The 26,437-nt window shown below is 36.1% G+C and overlaps 1 protein-coding gene across 7 annotated transcripts in view; it reads right to left on the bottom strand.

Annotated features, from left to right (window-relative positions):
- GPCPD1 (glycerophosphocholine phosphodiesterase 1) overlaps window positions 1-26,437 on the bottom strand; it is a 48,617-nt gene that overhangs the window by 9,649 nt on the left and 12,531 nt on the right. For 6 of the 7 annotated variants that reach the window (XM_074927195.1, XM_074927466.1, XM_074927286.1 and 3 more), the window contains 15 exons: window positions 24,529-24,613; window positions 23,578-23,662; window positions 17,134-17,209; window positions 15,289-15,330; window positions 13,925-14,048; window positions 11,037-11,283; window positions 9,789-9,951; window positions 9,567-9,699; window positions 9,276-9,330; window positions 7,224-7,316; window positions 5,218-5,295; window positions 4,102-4,141; window positions 3,257-3,318; window positions 1,932-1,997; window positions 810-946 (listed from right to left, as the gene is read on the bottom strand). In XM_074927195.1, coding sequence (XP_074783296.1) covers window positions 810-946; window positions 1,932-1,997; window positions 3,257-3,318; window positions 4,102-4,141; window positions 5,218-5,295; window positions 7,224-7,316; window positions 9,276-9,330; window positions 9,567-9,699; window positions 9,789-9,951; window positions 11,037-11,283; window positions 13,925-14,048; window positions 15,289-15,330; window positions 17,134-17,209; window positions 23,578-23,662; window positions 24,529-24,613 — 1,486 coding nt within the window. The remainder of the gene's footprint in view (window positions 1-809; window positions 947-1,931; window positions 1,998-3,256; window positions 3,319-4,101; window positions 4,142-5,217; window positions 5,296-7,223; window positions 7,317-9,275; window positions 9,331-9,566; window positions 9,700-9,788; window positions 9,952-11,036; window positions 11,284-13,924; window positions 14,049-15,288; window positions 15,331-17,133; window positions 17,210-23,577; window positions 23,663-24,528; window positions 24,614-26,437) is intronic. The other variant, XM_074927636.1, reaches the window with a different exon arrangement.

Genomic DNA, 26,437 nt, shown 5'->3' with positions numbered 1-26,437 from the left:
ACTAATGTATTTTTCAAGTCAGATACCAGTACAGTGATATGAAGTGACAATAGTTGTAAGCAAAGTTTCAGGGTTAACATGTTACGCGCTCTTAACACTCTCGCCTTTTACCAGTACCTTGCTTTGGTTTTATTCTGCCCATTTACCCTTCAGTGGCATTTCATCAGTGCAGTCTCCCATCAGATGAGATTTCCATAAAGCCTTTCACTGACAGTGCTATATCACTTCTTGTTACAAAGTACTACAGCATATTGATAGTTCATATGTATCCCAACTGTCTGTTCCCCAGTTCAACTCATATGTTTTTTCTGTGCCCCAATACCTTCAATATGACATTCCACAAGAGGAAAGCAAACTGCTTAACAAAGAAAAAAACAAAACCCCAAATCAAACAGGTAATCCAAAGTTCTTTAGTCTTCTATCCTTTTTAAAAGGCTGATATAGTGAAAAAAATTAACAGGATGATTTTGTTTGTAAGTTAGGCTTGTGTACCCCTCAAGTATGACAAAAAGAAAGTGATACCAGAAAAAAATCTCGACCCCGACCTTTTTTTTTGTGTCAAGAAACACTGAAGCATTCGGAAAGGCACTTGACAAAGATACCTACTTTGACTTTGTTTTCCTATCTTATTTTTGGCATGCTCAGATGGCAAAGTGGTCTCATTTCAATTCCCAACTATTTTGGCACCCAAAGTTTTGGTCTAATCAAAACATGTGTCATTTGTTTCCTGTTGGGTGTTCTTATGTCCAAAGTAAATTTTACCAAATTAAAAGAAAATAAGAAAATACATTATTTATCTCTTAACTTACATTGTACAAATATCTGCATTAAAAGAAGAAAATACAATTCTTCTTCTTCCAGCATTCATCAAAACAGTTTTTAGAATAATATCTAGAAAGATGTTCATATCAAAGTAAGTTGACAAGTTGCCATCCCACTGTCCATCCTAGAAAAAGAAAGGACAAGTTTCAGCCATTTAAATTAATGCTTACTATAATTATTTTAACCAGCAATGGTGTCTCATTCAGCCTGAGCAAAATGAGAATTCTGTTTGCCAGTCTGAATACAAAGTCGCTCCTTCAGTCTACTGAAGGCTAGTTACAGCTCTACAGGACTGTCAGTCTGTGAGATGCAACTGAATTCTAACAGCAGTAAGATTCACTGAAAAATTCACTGCCTTCCCATCCAAGAGGAGAGTTTCTAGGAAGCCTTTTCTAATTTTGAGAACACAAAGGAATTCCATAAAAGATCACTAAAAACTATTACAGATATTTTGCATTGTTATTTCTAAATATAAAAATGCAACAGTAAGATTTGTAGGAAAAAAATACAACATCCTTGGTCTTTGAGAATAGCAGGTGCCAATCTTTCCACAGCTGACCTGTCTCTGAGAGCATTAGTATGTCTCCATACATACAGACTTCCACTTACCACTCTGCTTTGTTTCCTTCCCCCATTCCAGGCTTCCAGTCCTAACCTCGACCATTTCCTTCTAGACTGAGCACTAAGCAATCCAGCTGAGTCTACAGTATCATGGACTAGAAGGAAACAGTTGCTTGTATTACTGCACTGCATTGTAACTGCTCCTGCACCAGGCCAGGAGTTTGAATTTCTTGTCCCTTTTCCCCTGTATAGCATCCTTGACCTGTTGTAACCCACTGACTTTGAAAAAGGGTCTTCTACTAAAATCAGTCTGAGCTGCATTATGAATTCAATCCTATAAATACTTTCCTATCATTTGAAAAGTTTCCTCATTTGCTAGAGTGGTGCTATTATACTCCCAGTTTTAAAGATAGTGGGTTATAATAAAACAAAAGTCACATAACCCACCCCAAATTATGCCTTTGTTTGTAGCTCATAAATTACAATGTCAAATTACAAGCTTCAGCCATGACAACAGCTAATTATCAATGACATGTACATTCACTTACCCTTTGTTGGCAGATCCATTTTATTTCTATGTTGAATCCAACATCTTCAGAAACAGACTCCAGGACCTGAAAAAGTTTGATTGTGAAGAGACCCCACAGCAAAGGAGGAGAACTAAGCACCATGAGGGTAATTACTGGGAGAATACACTGGGATCTAACACTAGAATAAAAAAACCCCAAGTATTTAACATTGAACACAAGTTACATATACCTTTTCCTACTTCAGTTTCAAGTTAGAAAATACATAAAAATGGATAAAATCTTAAGGAAAAAATTTTGACAAAATACAAATACAAGTCAATTCACCTTAACATGTGTGAGAAATGTCCCATTTGTACTCCTGAAGAAACTATATTTTACTTCTCCAGGAAGTTTTATGAATGCAAAAAGCATCTTAAGTAACACATCATCCTAAGTATGAAATTCATGAGCTTGCCATTATGATGATGATAACAAAAGTATGTGAAATTCTTGTAAAAAATTACTATAAGGTGACTTAAACAGGTAGAGGAATTGAACCTCAGTAGTTTAGTCTACTACACAAAGTTCTCTATTTTCTGTAATTATGTAGTAATCTGATTAGACAGTAAAAAAAAAAAAAAAAAGAGTGGGGCATATGACCTGTAACTGATGGATATTTCATACATGCTCCGACATAAGCCTATAAATAACTGGATATTAATCATCTCTATAATCCAAATAAAATGCACTATTATTGTATAAAACAAGCTCCTAAAAGGCATGTTAATGACAGTTCAGATATTAGAAAAAAGAGGGGAAAAAAAATAGTTCTAGAAAAAAAAAAAAAAAAACAACACTGTAAATGGCATCAAAATTTATTTGGTCAACAATCACCAGTTGTTACTGTGAAAAATAAGCCAATACAAAGCCCTGAGTTGGCAAACAGTCATAACTGAGATCATACTAGAAATTCACTTAACATTTCTATGTCTGGCTCTGCTAGATGGCCAAGCGTATGTGATGAACTGCCAAAGGCCAAAGTTTTTTTCAAAATCAGCAAACAATTGTCAATGCATTAAAATGCAATGCCCAGATGTTAGCCAGCTGTAAAACTGAGTGTATCCTAAGCTATACAACTTCAGTCTGTGAATTAAAAAGCTTGAAAGATATGCAAACTATTACTTTCAAGTGCTGAAAAGGCTCCAGTGCTCAACAATAAAGCCTGTGTTCTCAGTTCCAGCATTGATAGTAAAGGCCTAAACCCCAAAATTACTATCCCTTGCTACATGGGCAAAGCTGAAAGAAAAATGCTTATTTTCATGTTTCACAATCATCATCTCTATTGCTTTATATTCACTGCTTACTCTCTGCAGAGAAGGAAATGGCTGGGTTTCAAAAGCAGAGTTCTCCTCTTCTTTAAAAGATGCTGAAAAGAAACACAAAATATTGAATCAAAACAAATCCCATCACTGCTAATCCCATCAAGAAAACACTGGCTCAAAATAACAAGGCGTTTAAGAGTGAAGAATGGAATCAGATCTATCTTTTGATCTTTTCTTACCCAAGCCTTCCCTCTTTAACACTGACATATTCCTGACGATGGTGTCAGCAATTCCTGCTTTGCCAGGGGGAAAATTTTTTGTCTCCCATTAAAAGCCCTCCCAGAATATTTATCAGGAAAAGCTTCTCCCATCCCTCACCATTTCAATCACTGAAGCACATCCAGTAGAAGCAGCCTTGCCTGCCAAGGCCTATTATTAATCTTTTCCCAGACAGGTAGGATGTGCAAGATACTTTGCTGGTTTGCTGTCCCTGTAAAGGGGATTAATTAAGGCCAAGAATTTACAGCACAAATAAGACACCCTACAGCAGTTACCAAAGTTCTTGTTAGCAGTTCTGAAGAGCTGCCAGAAAGGTACAGTTAGAGAAGCATAATATGGACACATTAGTGGCAATTGTTATGAATATTCATAAATATATATTTATCTATGCACTCATCTTTTACTCTCCTGTCTCCTCTTCCCAAGGGAATAGCTTCCCAGCAAAGAACTCTACAGCATGCACAAAATTAAATACATAAGCATATAGAAGTGCAAGAAAAAGCCAGATATGATTAGAACAAGTGACTGCAACCACAGAATACATATCAGCACATACATCATCACATACTAATAAATAAATCTCAAGACTCTTGCAAACTAGTACATACCATTGTGATCTTTTACTTTCAGGGCAGTCACGTGAGCCAGCTAAAGAGCATAAAAGTAAAGTTAACAAATACTCCACTCATACAGATGTTACTGTATGTAAGAATATAATTCATTTTCCTTATAAATTGTTTTTAAGTTTAAAGGTTTACAATTTTAGCAACTTGTAGAAGAATAAAATAAATCCTAGTACATGTGACAATTTTCTTTCAAACTTTAAAAGAGATTCTAAGGAAAGCTCAAAACCGGACAATGTTCTTCCTGAAAATTCAGAAAACATGTTCAAGTGTAGAAACACACATAATTTAAGATGTGAAGAAATCTGAACATTAAACCCTCCTCTGTCAGGTGTTAGACTCCATGTTTCCAATCAAGTGCAGACAGAGGGCCAACAGCAGTTTTACAATGTAGTCATATACTAAGATAGAATCAGGCCAGGCATAGGGCCAACTCCCTCACTCCATTCAAATTCTCTCTCCATCAAAAAGAGGAAACAAAATAATTTTGAAGTAAAAAGAAACATATAGTTCTTGGACCAGCCAGGTGTATCTGACTGAGAATAGATATCTCAGTTGGGTCTTCAGTAGCTCAGTTTTATCGCCTGGGAGATAATAGTGCTACCCAATTAAATAAAAATAATCGATTAGTTCTAGCCAATTTGACCAGTCCGTACCATTGAACCATGGGCCGTTCTACACCTCCACATGCACCTCCAAGGAGTAGTTCTACATAATATGGATCTCCCTTTTTAACAGGGAAAGGTTTGAAAGTTAGATGGATTTTGTGACAGATACCTATCTTTCTTCAGCAAACACTCCAAAGCATTAGCTTTCAATGAACCCTACCACTTTCAGTCCTTCTTATTTTTAAAAAATTATCAGTGTTAGCATAATGATATGGATCTACACAAGTTGTCAGACCATCTTTCTAGAAGATGTAAGTAATGAAATTTATTCAAGTTGTGATAGTGCAAAAGTACTGTTCTTGGAATTAGCTACTTGTTCTACAATTTTTAAAACCTGTGCTCTCCCAAACTAATCATAATTACTCAAAAAAATCTAAACTACATACACAGTTTGATATTCTATATATAGCAGATCATACGAAAGTAACCATACCTTCAATAATTGCAGCTGATCAAATGTGAGTTCTTTAACTGCAATCTCAAACAGTTCCAAAGGCTCCGTGTCCAGTTTCTTTGAAGAGATAGAAATAATACAGAAGCATCACTGAAAACTAAAAAAAAAAAACCCCAAACCTACATGCTTTTAATATGGTAACATTAAAAACAACTAATTTTTTTTCCTCTTTTATCAACAAAACCACAAGCAATATCTTCTTATGATATGAGTAAGATGATCAGTTTTCAGGAAACAACACAAGCACTCAGAAGCATAAAACTGGTGTCAATTTGAAAAAACAGAATTTGGTCTTTCATGCAAGTCAGAGGCTTCAATATTCTTTCTTCAGAAAAGGTTAGCACATGTATTCTGTAAAAACTTGGTTAGTTAGTGTATTCAGAAAAAAGTCTACAAGTAAAGAAATGCATTAAAAAATGCACTCCAAAGCAGTTCAGTTTATTATTGTCTAACCAATGTCTCAGAAACTAATAAAAAAGGCAAGTGGCCTGGTAAAACTGAGACACACACACTCTGCCCCCAAAATAAAGATCTGGTGTTAAAAAAGTTCTGTCAATCCATTTTTCACTTCCCTTCTTCACTATAAAGAAATTTTTATTCAACAATACTGATTCAATATACACTGAAGACCTATTTCCCTTTAGTCAAAGTGCCATTTTCACAACTGTTCAAACCCAAACTTCTTATAAATTGCAATATTGCAATGGGTGTGAGTTTGATGAGGCAGATTTAGTGCCAAGAAGAAAGAGAGAACTTATCTTGCAGTCTGCCCTGCCATGCTATCTTTGTTTTCACTGTCGGAATTACAAAGGAGGAAAACTAGAACAAAAAAAGACATCCACCCTCTTTGCACTGCCGCTGAATGCAAGTATGCCGGCTTCGGTGTAACACACCGGATAGAAAAACACTTCAGTGGATTTTTTGAGTCACCAGTCCTTATGTCCATGGTTCTCTCGTTATTAAGGAGGGCAATGTCACTTTGCTCTTATGAACACATCCAATTGTTATGCTTCATGAAACATGGGTATTTAAGAGGTATCATGATACATTGTTCAGAGCACCTTTTAAGGAACACTTATCTGTATGTACAAGTAACAGCACTGTTCACTGCTTCTTAAGTTATAGTACTCTTGACACTTAGAAGAACAGCAGAAAACAGTTTTTTGTCAAAAAAGAAGGAACAACTGCAACTGAAGTAAGCAAGGAAAGGAACGAGCCACTTGCTTTCAAGACCCATTTTCCTGTTCCTAGAACTTAATTCCTCTCTTAACTCCTTAGTCTTAATTCCTTTCCTTCTGTTCCACCAAGCAATCCAAAAGCAGTTCTTCAGCCTCACTTACTGCCTCAAGACATGAAGTATATTGTTTACCTCATAGGTAAAGGACAGAGCAAAATGCTGAAGCAAAAAAGGGTTAAAGTTAGAAAAACTGATGGAAGCCAAGCCATTTGTGCTAATCAAACTCCCTAAACGAAGGAGATCCTTGTTTCTTCCATTTTTCTGCTTTCTGTCTACTGGCTACTACTGGGATACCAAACAAGGTAGACTGGTTTGACCTAAAGAGCTTTTGTGAGCATACTGCTTAAGAGAAGTATACATTTAAAGATCAGCAAGAGTGAAAAGTCATGCTGAGAATCACACTAACTCTCCCTCAGAAAAGAAATAACCAGAAGTTCTCACTCTGATAGTCTGAAAGAGTCCCAGAGGTGCTACTGAATATAGTGGAGTTGTCTGCATTTTTCTTCCAAACTGTAAATTAAAAGCCACTAAAAAGTAACTTCAACGTAGGCTTGGAGAGTCTCCAACCATGAATCTGAAATGTTGCTACAACATCAAAAGGAGAAACTCAACTTCCCTACCCTAATGCTGCTTATTTATTTCCATTCCATCCCTTGTTTCCCCAGAATTATTTCTATGACAGCCTGGCATTTTAGTTTGTCTGGAATGGTCACATTTAAGGACAAAATATAGGTATCATCATCTTTACCTTTTTCATAGCCATGCAACACGTGAGATCGTGGTATACAATAGGCACATGATCTTTAGAAAGATGTACATCAAATTCCACATACGCTGCTCCCTACAGAAAATTGAAAACACACACAACAAACTAAAAAGCCATTAACTATTTATGCACAAGGACTACAGAACTGCAGACAAGTTACTAAGTATTCACAGGTCCTAGACATCAATCAGAAGTTGAACACAACTGGCTGTTACAAGTGAAATCATACTCAAAACTGGATTATAAATGAAAAAAAAAAAGAAAACATATGGGAAAGTATTTTAATTACCATAATGCAGCTCTGATATCTATAGCTTGTTTAATGTTGTAAACCCTCTAGTCAAGTATTGTAAGCTTGACTTCAGAGAAAGGCCAAGATGTTTTTAAACATAGATGCCTTTGCAGTGCCCTTCCTCCCTTCTCCCCCGCACCTCCCCAAGAGACAAGAGATTACTACAAGTTGGCAAAGCTTAAGGATATACTGAGAAGCTTCTGGAGGAGTCACTAGTGAATATATAGTGAATACAGCGTTATAACTTGTGCAAGAGTAGAAATAGCTGCATTCAGTATCCTACTGTCCTTTTCAACTACATGTTATTTTCTGTTAAGCTTAAAAAGGAAGAAAGATCAATCAAGAGCTCTATGTACAATGTTTTTGAAAAGAGGGAGGGCCAGAAAGAAAGAGATAAAGAAACATATAGAAACAATTTTTTTTTTTTTTTTTTTACTTATTTTGACTGTAAACCACTCCTTTGAAAGACTTCCAAAAATACCTTTAATCAAATTATCATCCTGACTCACATACTGTTTTTCAGCCAGTACAAAAAGAAAATAGGACAGGCTTTTTTCAACCATTTTTCTCAGCAGAAATATTTTGAGAGTGGGGGCTTACAGTCTTTTCAATCTGCAAATGGCTGAAAGTACTGGCAATGCCGCTGACAGCTTCTGTAGTAAATTTCTGCCTCAATGCACAGTTCTTGGGGGCTTTTTAAAAGCTAGCTATAAACCTGCAGCATCCACCCCAAAATTAAGAACTAGGTTAAAAACGATAATTTAGTAGCTGCGTTTTCTTTTGCTCTTTAGTCAGTGCATGTTCCAGACACCATGTTCAAATTATACTCTGACTCCCAAACAAGAGAAAGCTTTCAGCTGTGACTTCTGGGGAGTACAGTACTCTACAATCAGTAGTCAATAAGCATAATACTCCAGATTCTGCTCCCATCCCTTTAATAACTTCACAAGATGTTTGGCAAGAATCTACATTAGTGAAGTACCTGAAAAGGTTTAGGAACCCCACAAGTTAAGCAGCAGGTGATCTCATAGCAACATCTTTATCTGACTGTAATCACAGTTCTTCACTATGAAAACAAGGAACCTCTGAATGTGCTTCTGACTCCAGCTACTCTGCAGCAGTGACTCACTAGGTTGTCTAGATCAATCTTATGTATCACTTCAGTGACCGAGATTACCAGAAGAAATAAAAATGACCACCTCAATCACAGAATTTAAGCACCTGAAGCTAGCATCTTCCAAACTGAAAGTCTCATCTTAGGATTCCTAGTCTTCATTGTAGCAAGCACTGAAACAAAGGATTGTTTTATTCTACCAGCTCAGCTCCCAAGTCTCATTTTTGGACACCAGTTTTAGGTACACAGCAGTCCCCAAGCAAGACCATTGCCACCTGAGAGTATGTTGACAGACTCTAGCAGATACAAAATTTTATTCATTTGTTCAAAATTATTCCAACCCTATGTCTCTGCAGCACTGAGTATTTAGAACATCAGCAGAACATATTCCCTGTATTTAGAACATCAGCAGAACATAGCAGATGGAAGTTTTGCTTTTTCTGAGGAACTTGAGAATGAGTCTAGCTATTACTTCCCTTCCTGTCTTTCAGGGAATTTCCACAGTGATTTGATGTGATTTTATATCAATTTAATTAACATTCATTGTATTGAGTCATGAAAGTAAGCCTATAAGACAAGCTAGTTTTAACTATACAGATACTATTCATGTGCAAATGTGTGTACATACGTGACTAGCAGCATTCCTCAGAGAGGCAATAGTGTTCTCTTGAACTTTAGCAAGCCTGAAACAACAGCAAAGAAAAAGGTTTTGTTAGATGCAGCATCTCACAAGAGTCCATTGAAACAACATAAATACAAAACAGAAGTCTTTAAGAGAACACCCAGATTTGATATTGAAGCTACTTAAATAATTATGGGTTGTAGCTTTTTATTTTAAATTGTCCACTTCCTCAACTGAGGTCAGTGAAACTAAACATAATCCCTGCCCCTCCCTCAATTAAAATATAAACGAACTTACTTAGCTGTTGTTGTAGAATTTCCTGCTCCCCTGTGTCCAACATCTAGAGTTGTTCTTGGTTTCCAATATTTTGCATAAGAAGCCTTCATATCACAAGTATATCCCTGGATCGGCTTAATAATGATGTAGTCCACTACAAGACAAATACCAAATGCCTCACATGTCAATAGATAATGGATGACTTTGAGTAAAGTTATCTACATCTGTTTGCATAAACTGTACCTCTAACTTTTCCAATTGTCTTCCTTGGATTTCTGCTCATAATAGCAAGTGTAAGAATTCCAGCACTCTTTCCGAGTTCTGCAATTGTGGATGACAGGAGGCAGGCAGAACCTACATGACCTGGGAGCACATCCCCTTGTACTACTTTCTCACCTAAATCTTCCTAAAAACAAAACAAACAAAAAACCAAAACACCTACTGTTATATGTAGGTGAGAATTCTAAACAAACTCTTCTTCCTTGCTCCTCAGGAAGACATATACAGGCACTGAAGTAACAGAAACTTCCTGTGTATAAAGAAAATACTAATTTCAGGCTAAAAAAATGTTTAATATAACAGCGTGTTGCAAATTACTATCAGGAATACGAAATTGTTGATAGAAATCTACAAAACTCATATACATTTGTCTCTGAAAACTCTTAGATTTTATAAGCTTTTCAGATCAAAATTCCATGTGTGAAATAGTCTGTCTTCTAAAAAGCCCAAGTCACATTTAGAACAAAGATAAACTGGAGTAACATATATGCTTAAAATAACTTCGTATTTCTTTGCGGGGAAGGAGGAGAGCAACTAACATGTAGAATGTGGACTTGACCATAGTCAAGTTTAGGAACTAGGTAGACACTTTACAGTTATGAGCTTAAGTGATCTTAAGGGCATTCTTAGACCAAAGAGAGAATGCTTAAAACTTTCTTCTGCATAAACAGTATGGAGAGACAAAAGTTGTTTTCTTTTGAAAAGGACTTTGAATATTAAGATCTTTCAAGGAAAAAAAAAGAGGGTGAAATAACAGATGTAGTATTGAGAAACCACAAATATAGTTTTAATTTGCACCAGCCAGTTCAGAGAAATCTCTTTTGTTTATAGCTTAAAATTAAGATCAAATAATTGTGAAGTATATAGTTCATATACATATTGTTCAGGTTCAAGAAGAATCAGCAACTTAGCTCTGGTGAAGAATAAAGATCCAGCCAACCTAACTACATGTAGTTCTGCACACTAAGATTGGAGTCTAATCTCCACTGACTTCTAAATAAGCAAAAAACTGCAAAACTTTCTGTGCCATGTCAAGAAGACTCACAAAACCTTTCTGCAAAATGGGGTAGTAGCCAGTAGTCTCATAACTTGTTTACATAAGTCCAAAAGGTCAAAAATATCAGGCAACAGCCCTATCCCAACAGTGAAATCTTGACAGTAATCAACTAACTCCCAAAGGCAGGCCAGTTGCTTAGTTATATAGAAACATACCTCAAAAAAATCAAAGATTAATTCCAAGTTATCAGGCTCCATAGTTTGTATTGTGTATTCTATCCATCGGTCTGGCTGCAAAGCATAACCACAGTCTGGCTGAGAGTGTCGACATTTATACTCGCTGTTACTTATTAAGGAGAACTCCACAGTGTTTGCCATTTTCTGAGGCACAGTAGGGGATGTTTTCTCTTGGCCCTCTTCGTCATCTTCATCTTCCTCTAGGCCTTCTAGAGTCAATTTTACTCTACTCAACCAGAAATACAAAACAAATGGTTAAGTCATAGGAGTGTCTTTGGAAACACTAAAGAATTAGAAGCTTGAGCAGAAGCTCATACAACACAAGAATTCTTCTCAACACCACCATCTACAGGACAGCACAAGAGTCAGTTTGCAGCTGTTGTCTAAGTCTTGTTTTACTCAGATTTAAGTGCTCCAGTAACTTCTAAAATTGGAACTTGGGTAAATGTGAAAATTGTACTAGTGGTCTGACAAGCAACACTCCACCAAACTAACGATTTGGGCTGTCAAATAGCTTTTCTCCACAGATTGATACCCATAATGCCAAAAGGCTAATGAAAAGCACTGAAAATAACAGTAATCATCAATACTCCAACACTGGTGACTGCTGATAAAACGCACACACACAACTTTAAGTCTATCTGAACACTGATAAGGCAGATAAATGTATTCTATTAAACATAAACAAGATAGCCTGAAGTAATTAGTAAGTCCCTTGAGAAATCTTAAATGATCATTTAAAAGTAAACTGAACGCAACTTCTGAAAAATCCTAGACTGAGAAGAATAAGCCTTTCTAAAAAGACTCTGGATTCATTATTATACAGAGCAAACCTTTCACACAGAATAAAATTATGCCAATGATAGAAGCATATATGAGTAATTCAAATCCCCTTCTGAATCATCTAAGCAGCAGATGGGATGAAGAGTTACCATTTAATTAGTTGCCAATCCACTAGTAAAACTGAAGCCGTATTTCAAGAAATAAATCATATAAATCCATTACACTAAGTCCACATTCTTAATACCCTCACAAAAAGAGACGTCACAACACACATGCTCCACAAACTTGAAAAATGACACTGCCATAGCAAGTGACAGTCACAAAAACTACCTGGCAGATCTAACTTTTTAGGCAGGATGCGGAAAACAGTATCTAATGAACACACCCAGCTTATGAAGTCTGAATTTCAACCAGACGATTTAGGCAAGGATCAGGCTTCAGAAATTACAATCTCTCTACTTGCTATAACACATGACAAAAAATTGCAAAGCTGTAGAGAATTCACTTCTCACTGAAGAACGTTATACTAAATAAACCTTCCCCTCATCAGAAGAGGGGGGCAGGGATAAAAATAATTTTTAAAAAAAGACAAAGCCAAGTATCAGACCATCAAAATAAGGCACACAGTACAGAATTAACTCCCAGCTTAACCAAGTGATCTGTAAACCATTTTGATAGCAGTATGCTGGAAGTTGCTCCTATGTTACGAGCTCAAAATTTGTTTTTGGGCAATTAAACACAAAATTGGTTGGGTTTAGGTTTTTTCCATTAAAGAAAACAGTGAACCATAATCCTTTCCAAAGAAGATGGGTTGTATGCAAGATCAGGAGTGGGAGAAGCATTAGTCTGTCAAAGGATCTGAGCACTCCTGCTCCCCTGTTTCCCACTGGTAAGAATAACACATGGCTAACATATTACCTAAAAATTGCTGTTGTGAAAAAGCGCTTTTGCTGAGGATTGTTAGTAGTAACAGCCATCATGCATTCGGAGACATGTCAGGCTCTAGTTAAGGAGACGAGGTTTTTCTACTCCCACCCCACCCCCACTCCCCCAAAAAAGACAACTGTGAAAGATGCAGAAAACAAGGCTACATCACACAGTACAATGGTGTGCACTGGGATAAAGTGTGGCAACCACGGAGCTCCAAAAAAACAAGCCACAGGCAGGAAGGAAAGAGGCTGGGGGGTGGGGCAGGAAAGAAAGCAAGCTCTAGATCCCAGAAATTCAAAAAGAGAAGAAGGTCAAACATTCGTGGCAAGAGCACACTCCTCAAAACATCAGGACTAAGATACCCACTTCTGTCAGTCAACTTTATAGTTATAATAATGCCTGCTTTTTGTGACACCTCTGCAGATAAAACATCAAACTGATCTAAGTAGCAACAGAAGTGATTAATTTATCTCCACCACCCATGTTGACTGGAAATCTGTAATGCCAGTGGAAAATTAACCATATATTAAATGGAGAGGGCCGTTTACTTTGGTATGGAGAAAAAGTAGTAAGCAACAAAAAACCTGGAAGCCTTCTCCCTTTCCTTTTCCCCCAACTTCTGCTTCCATGCTGCTCTTTCAAAGAAGTAAAAAAGAACAAAGAAGAAAAATCTCTGAAAATAACAGTAGGTAACTACTTAAAAACACTACAGTTCCAGCCAAGAAGCAGGAAACACCAAGGCAAGCATGGAATAAGTAGTTGTGAAAGACACCTGTTACTTGCTGCTTAACTTGTGCTATCACATCTGCTTTATACATATTTAATAGCTTAATATATATCAGAAAGGCAAGAGCTGAAAAGTATTAAGTCAGCAGTGAAACCAGAATAGTTCTGTTTGGCTGTTTGTCTTCCTTTGTAGAAACAGAAGAAATTCTTTTGACACATTAATAAAATGAAGTAGCTAAAACACACCGCTGCATGAATGATATCACCATATTTTTACAAATTGCTAATATACTTGGAAATTGGCCTGATAGTACACCCCTATCAGCAACCCAAAATTAATTTAAAGGCTGCATTAATTAAGTAAAAAAGCATCACTAGTACTGACAATTAACACGAGAAATTGCAAACTGAGATGAGCAGGCCCTTACCTAAACCTTGATGTTTTAAATTTCTTCTTAGATATCACTACAGGCGGTTTCTCAGAATAATGCAGACGTAATCTTATTTCTGTTTGACATGTCAGCCACCCAGCATCCACAGTTTCAATACCATCTATTATAAAATGAACAAAAAGTAGAAGACACTTTAATAACTTATTTTAGTGAGATCTAGACAGTTTAATATACAAAAATACACAGTTCCTCTGACACTGTCTTCCTGACTATCCTCCTTATCACCAGCCTTATTCAACAGTATTTCCAGAGCAATTGTTGAGTGCGTCCTCTCACCTTTCTCTTCTGAACTACCCAGAACAGATACTGAAGTTGTTTGCTGGCTTTTAAGGGGATGATACTTGCCAGCTTCACACAAACTGCTTGCATGAGAGCACTAAGTATTCCAGTGTTAATTTGGCCCTTGATACTGTAAATAAAATTAAGTCTCCAAAGGTAGACATAACATTCTCTTGTCCTTCGATCTCTCAATACATGGAATAACACTGACAGAAACTCTGAAGATTCATACCATTTGAGACTCCCTGTTTCTACTGAAATACAGGTGTCGAATCAGCTTATCATAACCAATACCAGTAAAGCAGTGTAAATCTGCAGGACAAGATATAGCAACAGGTATGATGAAGAAACAAAGCATGGAGGAGAATCCTCCACCTCATCATCAGGACAAGGAAAGCCTACAAGCAGGATGGCCAGAAAGCACAAGCTGACAGATCAGGTGCTGAAGCAGTTCTGAAAAGTTCCTAGCAACAGGCATCATTTGATGAGGATACGCAGGAAAATGGAAAAGCTTTAAGACAAGATAGATGTGTAAGACATGATAAAGATTTACCTTCGGTACCACAGGACTGTTAAGTGAGAAGTGGGTTAGAACTGCCAAAAGTGAGACATATGCACAGACAAGAACATGAGGTTTGAGCTTATGAGAGGGTTTGGCAATTATGTGACTAACTGAAGAGGCAGACTGTGTACATTTAGTGTGACAATATTTTTCTAGGCACAAAGAGTTTTTTCTAAGACTAGATTTTAAGAGGAAGCTAACAGTCTAATTCTATATTTCAAAAAAATACTCACGATCTAAGTTTGCAAGTTTCAACCTTTAACACAGCACACTGACAATATTTCAACTCTTCCTAGCAGTCTTTTATTAACATTAGAAAGGAATTACAGCCTTAGTGGGAGTTCATAAACGCTGGATATAAAAATAACTGCATAAGCAGAGAAAACAATCACTTACAGGCAATTCCTGTCAAAACTTAGTATTTCAAATGTTTTTCAACTACAACACTTAATCTTTTTAAATATGTGGGAAAGAGTAAAGGACAATATATCTCACTTACTACGGATTCCAAAGTATCCATCGTCAATAGTAATTTCATTTTCTAAAATTAAAAGGAGGGGGAAAAGAATTAAAGAAACAAATTAGTATTCACATTATAAAGAATCATTGCTAAGCTAAATTAATTCTACTTTTCCACTTCAATTCTAAAAAGTGTATGTCATTAAAAAATGTAGGAAAACTGAAACAAAGAATAAGCATGTTTATTGCAACCTTCTATAAAGCTTTTTCCCAATTTATGCTTTTTCTTACTTTCCGCAAAAAACAATCATCACACGAAATGCCATGTTTTACCTAAAGTAATCTGAACTGAGAAAAGCAAAGGAGGTTGCATAATTTCCTAGTTTGCTGCAGCAATTTGCTGATATCTACATCCTACTAGAACCTACAATGCTTCTGTTAGTCTCAAAGACATTAAAGTTCCTTGCAAACATACAAGAAAGCTGTCCTGCACATTTCGAGTTAGAACTTCTAAATTGAGTTAGTCACAATTAAAATGCTTATTCTACCCGTGTAACAGAAATCAACCTAGGATGAAATATTCAAAACACTCACTTCACACTTTCATCCTTACCCTCTCCAAAGTTTTAATAATTGAAATCTTAAGGCACTAAGAAAATTCCCCATCATTAACAGAATTGCAATAGTCTAAACAAACTATACATTTCTCAAAACATAAATCTTAACAAAATTTTGTCTCTATAGTCATTAATCCCCTTTTTTTTCTAAGAATAATCATGGGCCTGCCCTCAATTTTTAATAACCACAGGCAACAATTTAGGATCATAATAACCAAGTGCTAACATCCTGCTTTTGCTGCATTTTCTTAAAGTCTACTTATGAAGCATTGAGTATTGCTTGGGAAAAAGAAATCCCAGCTGCTTGGAATTAAGCTATCCAAATTTAGACATGAAGTCTAGACTGTAACAGAGAGTAGGCTACTTCCCTAATCAGTTACTGATAACTACAGAAACAATCTTGTTACAGGAATAGAAACACAACTAATTCAATTGAAATTAAAATTAAAAAAAAACAACAACAACCAAAAAAACATGTGATCATGGTACTATTTATGATTAGCAAGCAGTTTCTTTAATACCAACTTATTTCTAAAAGACATTGTTTCAATGCATCAGAAGGTATTTAACAGATGTGAACTCCTAAGCGTGGAGAAAATAACATTTTTCATATCCTCGAAAAGACAGTGCATAAAACATGCCATCCCGTAGCAGCATAAGAGATCTAAATTACAAGCTACATTCAAACGTTACTTCAGTCACTCTTAAATTAAAACACTTTTTCCCTGTTCAGAAAAGCATTAGAAACTTGTATTCAAGTCTGCATGCCACCTTTTCCTCCAGCAAAATATATTTCTGCTAAATTGCTGGGTAAATAAGCCCATTTACATTTCTGTTTACATTAATCTGCTTAAAGAAGCCTAACTAAGAATTTTTGCTTTGAAATTTTCCTAATGAAATAGTAGTTAACAGCAGTGACTTCACACCCTCCCCCTCCCAACATTTTCTCTGAAAACAAAATATGGATCCTTAGTCTCAAAGAATTAAGCTTACAGAAAATTATTACAATTCCCAATTAATAAAAAAACAACCCACATAATCTTAAGGATGGCAGCAAAGAATTTCACATCCACTCCATTTTGATGCCACTTATTTATATATATTTTTTGAGAGTAAGGCCCATGTTGTGCAAAGTAAAAGTTTATACCTCCAACACATTAATAAACTTAAGTATTTTAAAACTTTAGTTATCAATCCCTCTAAACCAATGCGCAGCATATTAGCAATCTTATGCATATGCCTCAAACAGATGCAGTTGATGCCCATACCTAAAGGGGTAATTGATCGTGGTTGTAGATGAGTCTCCCACGTGTGAACTATGACTTCGCAGGGACCATCGATAGTCTGTAATTTAAAAGTTAAATGTCTGCAATAATTTCTTTTGGTATATCTGATTTCCTACCCATGAAGCTGTTTGGGATGGTTGTGAACTAAACTTAGAGATTTAAGAAAGAAAAAAGGAAAAGAAAGAGAAGGGGACATGGAGACAGAATGACAGGGAAAGAAAGAAGAGAGATCAAGCTTGTTTCTTACCCCTGCAACAGCTGATGACACTATCTGACGCATCAGGTATACATATGACTTGTGAAAAAGTCTGACAGGGTGGAGGTGTTACATGAAATCGTTAAATCTTTACTGCTTACAGCTACTCCACTGGGCTACTTTAGTCTCCAACAGAAAAAAACAAAGTGCCTCTGAACTCATTAAGCGTGCTTGCTTTTTTCTTAGGATACTACAGCAACAATTTACGAAGATACATATCCCACATCTCTAATTCCAAACAGCACTCAGCATCTACTCATGCAGTTAACAGTTGCAGGGGTAGGTTCTCCCTCAAAATTTGCTTGACTAATTCAAAGTCTATAAAATGCAGTTATTTTAGTTGTGGTACAGAAGAGCAAATTATTTACCATCTAATTAAAACATAAGTACTTGGAATTTTGCTGCCTCAGAAGGAAGATGTTGATACAATCCAACTGGCCAGCAGTGAAGCCCCTGCAGTCTATTACATTTGGAGCAGGATAAATTAGATTCTTTCATTAAAAAAAATATATTGTCCCTCAAAAGACTACATTTGTTGACAAACATAGCCAAGGCTCAGATAGATAATCAGAACAGTAACTGAATCTCTTCTTTCAGAACAATTTAAGTCTGAAATAGCTTTCTAGGTTAAAGCTTTTAGGTAACTGCCAGCTATCAGCAAGAACATGTCTGATTCCCAGCTCAGCCACCCTAAGTTTCCCCCATATGGTGGTTGTTAATATCAGTCATAACAACCACTGTCAAATAGCTGCAGAGTTTTTCATTTTGGTATTTTGGGCCTAAGTAACTCTTATTTCCAAAAAGACTTGCTAGTGTTGCCACAGTCATACCAGCTTCAACACCAACTTGTCCCAGTACTTCAGGTTCTTGTTTAAATAGATTTCAGATCAACAGGGACAGCCAGACAAGCTTCAGACTCAACAGTCTAATTACACAGTACCATAATGCTTTGTTATCTTACAGCTCATTGAACAGATTCTTTAGAAACAATGGGATTTCTTGACATGTATCAAATACATTTAATCTACTATGCTTCTGGATGAGTTAACAAGCAGACACCAAGTATTTAAAAATCGCTCAATAGGATGGGTTTGGTCTGTGAATCTTAGCTAAAAGCAATTTAATTTTTCTAACAAATTCAGAAATGTCTATACTTAAGGGTCATGTCAGAATAAAATACATATGCTTAAAACTATGCTTTAAAGATAGAATGCATGTAAATATAAATAAAAGAAGATGATGGTGTTGTTTTCAGTTTATTCCTGCTATAGGGCAGTTTTAATTCCCGACTTTCAATTGCTGCCACAGCGATCACTCTTATGGACTTCTAGTAAAGTAAATAATGAGAAGTTTCTTCCCCCTTCTTTCACAGCAGATCACCCTTGCATGTCACAATCTCAGTTTCCAAAGCTGAAACCTGTGTTTGCCAGCAGGGAGGCTGCCATTTCCTAACACTATGCTGGCCTGCAAACTCTCTAACAGCAACTCTCATGAACACAGACACAACTTGTCGCTTGTGAACCTGGAGAATACAAGTCTGTCCTAATGTGGATTAAGCTGTTTTCTTCAAAAGGTAAAGCAAAAATTTCTCCTTGTAGAAACCCCAACACAGCATATTAAAATAACAATACCAGATTATTTCTTGCCCTGCTCTAATTCTACATAGGTTCTAAAATTATGAATGAGAATTTGAGTAACATTATCCCAACAATAAGCACAACACATTGGATACACTCAACAAAATTTCATCCCCTGAAAGGAATAAATACAGTGGGCTGATTATGCATTTAATCCCAGGAACCCTCAACACTTTCCATAATAAGAGCAGCCAAGCAAAGCTACCAGGAAAATAGGGCAATGGATTAGAGAACAGGCACAGACATGACTGAGAGCCCTCTCACAATACCTGTTCAGACCATCTTTGTGTTTATAGGCAATTAAATACTGTTTTAATGACATGTAACATAAGCCATTGTTACAAGGAGGTTAAAATACTAACGTAATTTCAGTGGCATATACTGACCACATTTGAACAACAGCCCAGTTCAGATCAGCCTGTAGCAGAAGTAAATTATGTGTCATCAATATTCATAGTATGGTAACATTACCTAAAAAGTCAGCCTCTGCTAGGACAAGTGTTAAAAGGGTACCTATCCAAATGTCACATCAAGTGGCAGCACACAGATTATAATAGAGTGGCACTGTATGGCATGGAACCCTCTCTACTAAACACAGAAGATATTTTTTTTAAAAGTAAATACATTAAAATTATGTTGCTTGATTTGTATTTAGGTGAACATCTGATGACATTTTAAAGATCTTAAAGGACATTCAAAAGTTTTCTTAAAAAAAAAAAAAAAAAATCAAGTCCTCTTACATTGTCCGAAACCGTGGGATGCCACAGTAGTCATGAGGCACTTTTGTAATTAAGGGTAAAATGCTTATGTAGCCTCATGTTGCAGAGGTTTAAAGCAGTCTGATGCACAATCTGCATAAAGTGCTTGGGTGCTCAGTACAATTAAAAAATGAACACACTTCCATGGATGTTTAAAGGATAATTTAGGAGGCCAGTTCCAAACTTCCTGATGCAAGGCAACATATGAGAGTAGACATTAGGGGGAAAAAAAAAAATAATAAAAAAAAAATCTTAAAAACACCACACAACTACAGTTATACAACTGCACTTCTTGAAAGTATGTTTCAAGTATATTAATCTACTTCAAGAACATGAAACAGCTACACGAATTACACTTAACTGCTGATGTTGGATTTCTGACAAAAATCTCTGGACTTCTGTATCATGTAAGAGAGAATAATTAAGCACAAAACCAAACAATCAACCAAAGCCATTCAGCCATCATAACTAACTTTGCAAGGCAACAGCACGTATAAGCCACCTGCCAAGAAGTCCTGGGCTAAATAAAGATTTTATAGGTCTAGTATTTCCTATAACAGTTTAACACACAATCTGCTATCTCAGCACAGTCACAGCAGAGGTGTTCCTTTGTTATTATCAGGTTAACCATGGCTTATTAGTCTAGCAAAAGCTTTAAGGCATTCAGATATTAAAGAAATTACTGAGTCTAGACCTAAATTTCACCTTTATTACAATATTCCAGGCAATAAATGGATTTATTTACATTTTTGAAAAGGTAGTTTCTCATTTGAAACCTCTATAAGTAAACAATATTCTCACAAGTGTGAAAACATACACCAATCCAGTTTTAAAAGTCCTGCTACATGCACACATAGTTATTTTGTACTTTCCACAAAAGAAATAATCCTAAACTTGCATGCTTATGAAAAACAAATATAGAAGACAGCTTAACAGAATAAGGTATTTATGTATCTAAGGCTTTCAAATATGCATCATGCAAACAATACATATAAAAACATTCTCCTAAAACGTATGGTATACAGAAGACTTAAATGCCAGACAAGGGGGTTTTGGTGGGTCATCCCCCTCCGACAAACAGAAGGTATATGTAGAATAAAACATGGGAACACCCTCCCAGTAAAGTAACTGGTACCAGACTATGCTTAAGAAAAGAACAAACCTCATGCAAAATAGTTTAAATTACTGTCTTATTTCATCAGGTATATGTATTTATTTTTCTCTTAAAATGCTTAAGATGACTATTTACAACACAGTAAAAGCTCTTGATATGCAGGAGCCAAGACTTGCACCAGTTTTATAGTAAAATGTTCTTTGTATAGATGTTCATTTATCTCTATTCCTACAAAAATAGTTTTCAATATATTAAGTACCAAAAAAAAAGCTCTGATTACGTAACCACAACATGCTAACACCAAAATGCTTCAGTGCAAACAAACCAAACTTCCCATGACATTGTACTATCCTTCAAGCAAAAGTTAACTGAGATCAAATGATGACTTTTTTTTAAAGGGAGGTGAGAAAAATACTTTCCTATTTCTTTTTTTTTCCAAAATTTGAATTATATCTATTTTCACATCTAGTCTGTAGTGATATTTTGGATATGAGAACTATAATTTCTCTGTGTAAATATGTATCACCCCCAGCTTTACCACCATGTCCATCTCATGCACCTTCAAAGATTGACAGAGAAAAGAATAGTAACTGCAGTTGGATCTGTCTTTAGCATGATTTACTCAATTATGTAGCATCAAATTTATACATTCAGGCTTTAATATGTATTTAAGACCACACATGTATTTAAGTGACCCTACTACAGACCATGACTCACAAAATTGCACTGATATAAAAATATAAGAGCGTCTGAGGGATCATATATAGCAGGCCTATAAAGTTTAGGAGATTAATCATGAGATGCCTAATGAAAAAATTACTGAAATAAAAATAGCCAGAATAACTCAGAATCAGAGTTGTTAATGCTGAAGTCCTCTATATACTGCCTCATTTGTACCATACTGTGCGTTATATTCCTGTTAGAATGAAGGGATCCTGCTTTTTCATTGTTCTTCAACAAATTTACAAAAAGAGGAAGAAAGCATTGTAGCTGGGATTCTTTTCTTCAAAACTCTGTTACAAGAAATTAATTCCTGTGCCCTTAACAGGTACAGGCTAGATACTGCTAAGTGGCTAACCATGTACCCTGGAAATTCACATACTTCGTTCTGTAGGGTAGTTTTCTTTTCTTGTCCTGTTTATATACAGTAGCTCTTTATGCTGGTATTCCATAAAATTTATACTTACCTTGGCAGACTCTGCATCACACGGTACATAAAGCGTGCACGATACAGAGCACCTACTTAAAGAAACACACTCACCAATACATATTGTAAACTTTTTCAAATGTTAAAACAGAAATTGTGTTGTCTATGAGCATATTTTCTGCCCATCTGGTCTCACTAAGTGTGCTATTGCTTACATTTTAAATTTATGGGCATGTGCAAAAAATACAAGAGTTCCATGAGAGCTGCTAGGCTATAAGAACTGATCTACTTTTGACCTCAGAAAAACAAATCTATTTGTTTCCTTCCCTTCTTTTGCCTCAGAATAACAATTTTAACATTAGTTTTAGATCAGACTATTCACATGCTGTAATGAAAAAACAGAATTGTGTTTCATTTAAAATTAGTATCCTTCACTAAGATGATACCTCTGTCAAATATTTTTTCAGTGAAAGACAGACTAGTCCAGCTGACAAAAACTGACAGTAATTAAAAATATTGAAAAGATATAGACCAAATGATTCTATAACTTCTTCGCACATTTAGCTACAGCCTTCATAATCCCAATTTCAATGAAGTAAAGCCCAGGGTGAATAGCTACAGGATATTAATAGAGTAAGAAAGACAGCAAAGATAACTTTAAATGGGTTATTTCTTACAGTTAGTAGTTGTTATTAAGAAAAACAGTTAGAGTAGCTGCTTATTTTCCCAACTTAGTCCAACTTCTTTCTGGACACAGTCTCATCCCTACACTGAAGAACTTCCCCCTTATCCTAATTATGATTTTCACAGACCAATATAATGCCACATACATTCAACTCACATGCAACTATGACATCAGTATCTGTGAAAACACATATGTGTCTGTCTCTTGGGTTTTCTTCCCCCAAGTGATGCAAATACCTATATACAAACCTGGAGAAAACACTGGGATGCCCCATTCCTTGTTCCACCTTTGCACTCCAAGAAATTAACATATGTTAATTATGCAGCACAAAAGCTAGTTAATACTTCTCATGCTTCACCAAAAAGTCTGCAGTCATTTTTAAAATTGCAGTAGATAAGGCAAATTATCTACTGCTCACACTAAGCATTTCTCTCCTACTATCACTTGCTTCCATGCTAGAGATCTGCACCCTGCTGAAGTCTATATTCAATTCTAAATGTAGAAGTTGTTACAGCCCCACTATAATAAGAACTTCACCATACCATTTAAACTTTACAATGATGTCAGGAATTTCACTATCACTGGAATTTTAAAAACACTAACACTGGTAAGAGAAGGCGATTTAACAAAAAAAATTGAAGTTAACAGCAGACGGTCATGTATTTCCAGAAGTGAACTGCTTGTATACCCACAAGTGTTTTAATGTTTCAAACATTGCAATTTAAGATTTCTAAAAATTCAAGTTTAACTCAGAAAATCCTTTTTACTTCAAATAAGGGAATTTTTTACTAAGGATGAGCCAACATAAAATAGAAAAGCTTGTACATACCTTAGGTTCTAGGAAGTACCCTTTAAAATACCGATACCAAACAGGAACTCCTCTAGGAAGCTCTACAGTAGCTTTCCATAACTGACTGTGGGGGGGGTGTGGAAAAAAACAGTTTCAAAATACAGGGTAACAGCCACCTCAGACATATGTCTGTCCTACGTGATATTCTAAAATAAAGTTTACTGTATTGCTGCAAGAACTTAGCCAAACATGCACAAAGCACAATAACTACTTTGAAATACTTGGAACTGAAATTGCACTTTCTAATCTACAGATCTGAAGTGCTCTACTAGGCACAAGAATTCTCAAATTCTCATCTTCATTTAACAGGTGGGGAAAACATGATTAAATAGTTTAGGGACTCATCCAAGATCACACAGCAAGTCAGAATTAAAAATACATCCTGCAAACCCTGCATCATACGCACAGTAATAGGCAGGACATCATTTCAAGAAAACACTGAATTCCTCCACTCCATCTAAAGCTTCATTTACGTACACTCATGGTTATGTACACACAAACCACTTAAGAGTTTTAAAGCAACTCATTTTAAATAATCTTCTCCCCATCTCTTTAGAGCCACAATAATAACTTGTATAGGTTAAAAAGAAAGTAAATGCTATAAACATCTCCTGTAACTTGCTGTAGTTATGGGACTGCAAATTACCCATAGCAGTTTCTTATTCAAAATGTCTACAGCTAAACTACTGAAATATGCCAGCCACAAGGGTAGAAGCATCATCTGTAAGTAGAGAAGCATACACAAGTTAAACGTTTTTAGACACGTTCCTAAGCATTCAAAACGTTCAAGGGTAGCACAAGAAATTCTGGACAGGTTTACTAATACTGTATGTAGCTCAATTGCTTACAAACTCAAAGCCAGAATAAATTAGTTGCTCCAGAACTCCAGATACTTCAAAGGGAATAAAAACCGCTAAAACCCCAACTTACCGATCGTCAGTTTGGAGGACCACTGCAACTTGTGGATTCCAGTTTCCCAAAGCACTGCAGCTCCCACATACTGCAAAAACCTCTCCTAAAAAAACCCCAAACAGAAAACCCCCACAATCATTACTCAAGACTATACGGAATTACTAAGTACAGCATACATGGTCTCAAACCTTCAAATATTTTAAATATATACACCAGAATCACTTATCTTTTCAGTTCAGAAAGAAATTCCACACACGCACACCCCCTCCAAACTACAACAGCGTTTTCTTTGCTATCATACGGATCTCAGAGAGGGAGTACTGAGAACCCCAGCCCTTAAAAGGGTTGGATTCCAAATCGTCCTTCAGTTCAAAAATCCCTGGAAACACAGCAGAAAAATTTCCACTGTAAAACGCTTATTTTCAAGATAAGCCAGTTTTCTCCTAATACTGTATTTTTTTAATACATGTTCATATACACACAGAGTAACATACATGTCTAAAAACATATTCTCTAAAATTCACATGAACAATCTAGAAAGCACAAACAGTATTACTCCCAAGACAACACATCCAATTAATTTTATTCCTGAGAGAAATAAAATTAATTTTGCTGCTACGCTTTCAGTTTTTTATTGGCCATAAAAGCATAATGCTGTTACACAAAAAAACACATGAAATTGTCGCACCCTGTCTACCTTACTGCATACATACATACAGAAAGAATCCAAAATAATTCAGTGGTGTAAGAATGCTTGTGTGTTTGTTTAAGCCCTGCTGGGACTGGAGACCACGTTGCAGTTGTATCCGAGGGTGGGGGAGGGACAAGTAGGGCACAAACCCCGAGTTGAAATAAGAAGAAATTTAATACAACAGTGTAATAAGCAATTTGAACAACAACAGTAGCAATGATAACAACAATGAACAGTAATAAATAACAGTGAACAAGACAAAAGATATACAGAGAAATACTGCAATGGTTACAGACAGCCCCGTGCTCCCCGCGACCAAAGCCACAAAGGAAAAAAGTTCCTGTGCTCCCGCACCAGGACCTGAAGTCAGCATGGTATGAATAACCCGCCTGAAGATCCCTTCCCCCTCTCTGCTGGGGAAACTTAACCCTATCCTAGCTGAACCAGGACAGCTTGATTCTGGGATATCCAGGAGTTAATGTTAACATTGCAACTTATCCTTGTATATAAAACCTATAATGTGTATGACTAAGAACAACAACAATGATAAATACAAATGGAAAGGACAAGTTAGTATTTTGCTTTTACAGGGTTTCAATAATATTTTTAGACACAAGAAAAAAAACTGCAGAAGGAGAAAACTTGAATCTTTAAAGTATATTTAGGCACCATCTGCTTAACCTTTTAATCTTGCTATGCAAAATGTAAGAACTACCAAGAGTATCTGAGTAACTTATAAATAAAATGTAATTAAAAAATACTAAAATTTACTTCAGCCTCTAACTTGAAATGCCTAAATGTATGGTTTCAAACAAAATCACTTTTAAACCAAAGCAGACACAAGCAAATTCAGCTGAAGTCAAATTAGTCCCTTAATTGCGGAGGGTGGGGCAGGCAAGCAAAAGCATTGAAGAAAAAGGGGAGAGGATATCCAGAACTACCCTGCATGCCTCATCAACAGGAAAAGCAAGGATCAAATCAATTAACTGAAAAGTTATCAGTCTTAAAACCAAGACACAAGCATCTATGATAGTGGTTTCCTGTTTTCAAGCTGGGAAAGCAGTAGCAATAGTAACTAAATAATAATCTAAAGATACAAAGTAGGCAAGCTATATACAACAAAGACACACGACCTTTTATCAAGCCAAACACCACAGCTAGAACTTCAAAGTCTGAAATAACAGTTTTGAGGAATTCCTTATGCCTCTAAAACTGTGTCATTTTTTTCCAGTTATG

This window comes from Athene noctua, chromosome 1 (assembly GCF_965140245.1).
Source record: "Athene noctua chromosome 1, bAthNoc1.hap1.1, whole genome shotgun sequence".
In the NCBI taxonomy this organism is placed as follows: Eukaryota; Metazoa; Chordata; class Aves; order Strigiformes; family Strigidae; genus Athene; species Athene noctua.
This window is presented reverse-complemented; position numbering and strand designations above follow the sequence as displayed.